This window comes from Eublepharis macularius, chromosome 7 (assembly GCF_028583425.1).
Source record: "Eublepharis macularius isolate TG4126 chromosome 7, MPM_Emac_v1.0, whole genome shotgun sequence".
Lineage (NCBI taxonomy): Eukaryota > Metazoa > Chordata > Lepidosauria > Squamata > Eublepharidae > Eublepharis > Eublepharis macularius.
Window position 1 is genome coordinate 141,917,863 of NC_072796.1, and position 5,721 is coordinate 141,923,583.

At 60.1% G+C, this 5,721-nt stretch overlaps 1 protein-coding gene across 1 annotated transcript; it reads left to right on the forward strand.

Annotated features, from left to right (window-relative positions):
- Positions 1 to 3,990: 3,990 nt before the first annotated feature.
- On the forward strand, positions 3,991 to 5,450 carry MAFA (MAF bZIP transcription factor A). The gene has a single exon (XM_054985191.1). The coding sequence runs from the start codon at positions 4,368 to 4,370 to the stop codon at positions 5,364 to 5,366; it is 999 nt and encodes a 332-aa protein (XP_054841166.1). The 5' UTR covers positions 3,991 to 4,367; the 3' UTR covers positions 5,367 to 5,450.
- Positions 5,451 to 5,721: the final 271 nt, after the last annotated feature.

The window sequence follows — 5,721 nt, forward strand, 5'->3', positions numbered from 1 at the left end:
ACTTTATTTTTTTAAAATTATCAAATTAAAAAGGATACACACACATTTATTTTTTAAATTATTTAGGACATTTTGGATGCAAGTTACAAGTCAAAAACCTGTTACAATCATTACAAAATCTCTCTCTTGCATACTTACCCATGCACAGAGAGAGAGAGAGAGAGAGAGAGAGAGAGAGAGAGAGAGAGAAGGAATGTTCAAGATTCAGTGTTTCAATGTAAACTTGAAAATTACTATTCCAATGTGTCATGAACAAAATCTCTTTTTATAAAGTTGTCTGGCTGTGATTCTTTGTGGTGTGATTGTTTTCTTTAAAACCTCTTTGGTTCATGATGTTCTTTCTGGACTTTTTTTTTAGTTGATGGGAGCTACCTAATGAATCATTTTGATATAAAATTAGCAGCATGTTAACATTTTAAATAAACATATTTTTATTTTAACTCTCCTGATGTGTGATTATTGGGGTAGGGGGTAACTGGGCTCCTTGTGAGCAGAGAGAGCATCTCTCAGAACTCCCCCCCCCCAGCTGCCTTCCGTTCAGTCTTCCATTTGTAGCTGCTAAATGAAGCCAACCTGGAATTTCTGCCTCTTGCTGAGCCAGCAAGAAGCCGTGCGGAGCCGAGCCCATCTGAGCTGGAAGCTGTTTGATTTCCAGCGTGTGTAACAGCCACACAAAGAGTGTGCAACAGACGCACAAATGAGGGGAGGTGTGGCTTTCCGCAGGCTCCTTTCCGAGGCGTTCCAATGTTCAGAGTGGCAACTGGGCTCATGTGCCAGCTCTTGAAGCTTCACAGTGGAAGCACAAAGCAACTTGAAGGTAAGCAACTAAAAATATGGGGACTGCAGTGCTGGATGGCATCAGAAACGCCTGTGTCATGATGCTCTGTAATGGCCAGCCAGGGACCCCTAAGATGCTCCCAAGCTGGGTACAAGGGGGAGAGCAATTCCCTTGCCCTGAAAGCACCTGGCAATAGACCTCCTCTGACTTCGGAGCTTGCATTTCTAGCTATCGTAGGTCGCCTGTCTCTGAATTAACCCCGTTCATTTCCCTAAGAACAGCGGCCCTGAGCCAAGAAGTGGCTGCAATGTCCTGTGGCAGTGAATTTCGCAGACTAATGATGCGTTGCCCGACTCCATCTTTCTTTGGCTGCCTCTGTCCTTTCTGCCAATCAATTTCATCAGAGGATCCAGACTTCCAGTACACTGAGTGAGAGAGAAAGGGTGGCTAATGTCTACCTCCGATTTCATACAAGACAGTTTGGGACTGAGCCAATTTCCAGCCCTGCGTGTCTGTGTTCCCCGGCTGCTGCCAGTTCTGATCTTTGGTGCTGAGCCGGACGGGAGGAAAAAGGGACCCCCAATAGCCGAGCTGCGCAGAACCCCATGCGGAGAGAGTATTTTGCAGCATTGCCTGTGGGGTGGGGGGATTCTTGCTGGCAGTAGCTGGGTTTCATCTGGTCAAAGATACTCAGAGCCTCGGCAGGGCTGGAGGCAGGAGCCCTTTGGTATCAGTCAAAGGGCTCTTGGCTTGCAGTCTGATTTTTCTGAGAGCCCCTGAAAGGCAAGAGCCCTTCTCAAAACCTTCCCCTGGATAGGCCAGGGGTTGAATGTGCCAGAGAAGCGCTCCACCACCCAGCCACTGCCCTTGGTGTGGGAGAGGGAATAGAACCCTTTGCCCATGCTATACTCTCTCATGCACACCCAGACACCTACCTTGAAGTGTGGGGAGGGAACACAGGTACCATATGATGCTGAGCTCACCTGTTGTCAAGAATGCCGGGCCCAGTGTCATAAACCAACGGAAGAGTCCTTCTGCTAGGCTCAGACCTTTTGCTCGTTGACCTGCTGCCATAGATATCATGAGGCACGAAAAAGAAATGGCCAGGCCTGTTCTGCTTCACTGCTCTTTTGCGCTTTCATTCCAAAGCAGGCCTTTAAATTTTGCTGAGCCCCCTACTCCTACTCTTGTATCTGACATAGGAGGTATTTGTGAGCAGGGAATTCTTTCTGCATGGAAGAGCATTCGCTCATGTGAGCCCACCCTGTGGTTACAAAGGGTGTAGCCATGAGGGCAAATCAGGCCCAGCTTCCACTGGAAACAATCTTCACTGGGGCCCAGTGTCTTTCCGCCTTGCTAGGGCTGCTCGCTGGATGTTCACCTTCTGACCATAGAGATGGCCATGTGTTGCAGTAAAAATGTATGTACTTGCACAAAGCCCGTGTTTACCTTTCTAGAGCTTTTGAATTGTTGTGTTGAAGAAAATAGCCTCTTGCATTCCTTGAGAATTGCTTTGCTGTTGTGCCTGCGTGTGCAAGCTTTAGTGATGGAACACATTTTTCACATTTAAACTATTGGAAAAGTCCGTCACGTGTGTGGGTGGTGGAGGTTTGCATATTCCCAAACTACTTGCAACGAGGGCCTGCTGCCAGGGGTCAGGGAAGTGGTACCCACACCAAAGCCTCAGCCCTGGAAAGGGAGTTCAGAACCAAGATGAATTCTCTGACTATACGAAGCTGCAAAAAACAGTGTGTCTTTGGGCATGTGTGCAAAATGCTTTCTCTTTGCCATAGATTAACTGCCACAAAGCCTCTGGCAGGTAGATAAAGATAAAGGGGGAAGAATCTACAGATGCCAGAACGGGATGCTCAGTGCAACTCCTGGTCAAGGAAGGACCAGCTAAGCTAGGCCGATAAGTGAGTGCTGGTGGCCTAGAGCAGAGCGGCCGGACACAAAAGGCTTGGGCGGCACTTTTCATTGCTATGGAGGTGCAGGGGGGTGCTGCTGCCGCCCCCAGGGCCTGCCTCCCTCTGCATCTAGTGTGTAGATTGTGCTTACTTCTAGACTCAGGTGATTTGGCCGCACTGATCTACGGCCCTTTAACATCCAGGCTGGGCTACTTCAACGTGATCCTGTTTGGCCAGTTTTGAAGCGGGTTAACAGGCTGCCCCTTTGCTTCCAGATGCAGCTGAAGGGGCTGGTGGTTTAGGACCCCTCCTGAAGGGCCACCTCTCCCCATCTGGCCCCAGGGCCCACCCCAGGCTCCTGCCTTCTATTTGTTATGCTCTGCATAGCTGCTAGAGCCCAGGTGCTGTCACCGATGGCCGCTGTCTTTTGAAACAGACTGGCGGAGGAAGTGGTGTATAAAGAGACTCCCTTCGTGTTTTAATTTTCGAGCACTTCTAACATCCTCTGGTTTTGTAGGTCTTTCTGCCAATTGCTGCGTTGGACTCCTGGTTTTAGATGGCACGCTGCGTTTTTGCTTTCTTCTCTCTGCTGTGTGGTTTTAGGGCAGATTGCTTTCGCTCACCTCCAGCTGTTCCTAAGTGGCTCTGAATTGTGGACAGGCAGGGAACCTCTTTTGAAGGAGCCAAGCGACGCCTCGGGTGGGGTGTGTGTGTGTTCCTAAGGGCGAGGAAGGCCCTCAGCGATGCTCCACGAGAGAAGCCTCTGGGGGGGCCCAAGTGGGGCTCTCACCTCCCCCCTCCCCTCCCCCCCCCAGCCGCCTCTTCACTGCAAGCTCCTCGGGGCCTGTTTGGCCTTTTGCCTTTGCTGACCTGGCTCTGTACAGCCGCGGCTGCACCAGCGCGCAATTTACAGCGCTTATAGGAGCGCAAGAGAGGCGCAGTTCCTTCCTGCGCGCTTTTCAAAAAGGCGCCCGGTGCTTGACGGCGCTCCCGGCGGGCCGGGGGACTCTCGGCTTCCCCAGCGGGGCGCGCCCGGCCCGCGGGCGCCCGGCTGCGCTGCCCCCGCGCGGCCACTGGAGGGCGCTTGCCCGGCCTCCCCCCGTCGGCGTCCAGCTGTTCCCGCCGGAGACTGACAGCTGGACCCCGGGGTTGCCATAGGGATAGGCAAATGGCCCGCCAGCCGCGGCTGGTTATAGGCGGGGAGGCGGCTGCCCCCGCCCCTGCGGGCGGGGCCCGGCGCCGCTCCCTATAAAAGGCAGAATGCTCCATTCAGCACTTCAGTCACTGGCGAGGGGGAGGCGCGGAGCCGCTCGCTGCAGCCGCCGGTGGTGCCGCGACGGGGCGGGGAGGGCAGAGCCGGGCCGGAGCCTCGGGCGGCCGCTGCCTGCGAGCAAGAGAGCGAGCGAGCGAGCGGGGAGGGCGGGGGCGCCGCCGCCGGACCCTGCCGCCGGCCCCCCGCCGCCCCGTCTGGGCTGCCGCCGGGACCGTCCTTGGCGCGGCCGCCGGCCAGGGAGGCAGAAGCGCCGGTCGGCGGCGCCCCCCGGCGGGCCCGCGTCCCTCGGGGCGCCCTGCGGGCTCCTCCGCCTTGGCGCGGCCGGGGGCGCCTTGGCGGGCGAGGGCGGCGCGGCCGTCGAGGGCCCGGCGAGTGAGCGCCCGCGCCGGCGGGCCGCCTATGCGGTGAGATGGCGGCGGAGCTGGCGCTGAGCGCGGCGGACCTGCCCAGCAGCCCGCTGGCCATCGAGTACGTCAACGACTTCGACCTGATGAAGTTCGAGGTGAAGAAGGAGCCGGCCGAGGCCGAGCGCTTCTGCCACCGCCTGCCGCCGCCGGGCTCGCTCTCGTCCACGCCGCTCAGCACGCCCTGCTCCTCCGTGCCCTCCTCGCCCAGCTTCTGCGCGCCCAGCCCCGGCGGCCAGCCCGCGCCCGGCCTGGGCCACCCGCCCGGCGGCGGCGGCGGCGGCCCGGCGGGCGCGGGCGGCAAGGCGCAGCTGGAGGACCTCTACTGGATGTCCAGCTACCAGCACCACCTCAACCCGGAGGCGCTCAACCTCACGCCCGAGGACGCCGTGGAGGCCCTCATCGGCGCGCCGCACCCGCACCACCACCACCACCACCACCACCACCACCACCCGGCCGCCTACGAGGGCTTCCGCGGCGCGCAGCCCTTCCCGGGCGACGAGCTGGCGCCGCCCGCCGCGCACCACGGCCACGGCCACCACCACCACCCCGCGCACGCGGCCCACGGCCACGGCCACGCGCACGCCGGCCACGCGCACCACCTGCGCCTGGAGGAGCGCTTCTCCGACGAGCAGCTGGTCTCCATGTCGGTGCGCGAGCTCAACCGGCAGCTGCGCGGCTTCAGCAAGGAGGAGGTCATCCGCCTCAAGCAGAAGCGCCGCACGCTCAAGAACCGCGGCTACGCCCAGTCGTGCCGCTACAAGCGCGTCCAGCAGCGGCACATCCTGGAGAGCGAGAAGTGCCAGCTGCAGGGCCAGGTGGAGGCGCTCAAGCAGGAGGTGGCCCGCCTGGCCAAGGAGCGCGACCTCTACAAGGAGAAGTACGAGAAGCTGGCCGGGCGCGCCTTCGCCGCCGCCGCCGCCGCCCCCCGCGAGGCCCCCGCCCCGCCGCCGCCCGGCTCCGCCGCCGCCGCCGCCAAGCCGCCCGCGGACTTCTTCCTGTGAGCGCCCCGGCCCGGCGGCCCGCCCTGTAAATACCCGCGCCGGAGCGCGGCCCGACAGCCCGTGGACAGCAGCCGGCGCGGCCGCCCCGTCGCGGGCCCGCTCGCAGCGCCCCGGAGGCTGGAGAGACGCTTGGCCCGCCCGCCCCGCAGCCGGACTCGGCCAGCGGCCCGGCCCGTCGGGAGCGGCCCCAGGACAGCCCCGGCCGGACGCTCCTTCGGGGAGGCCGCCGCCGCCGCCGCCCCGGGCAGCATTCCCGCATGCCGGCCATGTACGGGATCGCCGCGATCGCCCCCCACCCCCCCCCGTCCTTTTTCTACCAGACCCGACGAAGCGGCAGCAGGAGCCCGGCGGCCTC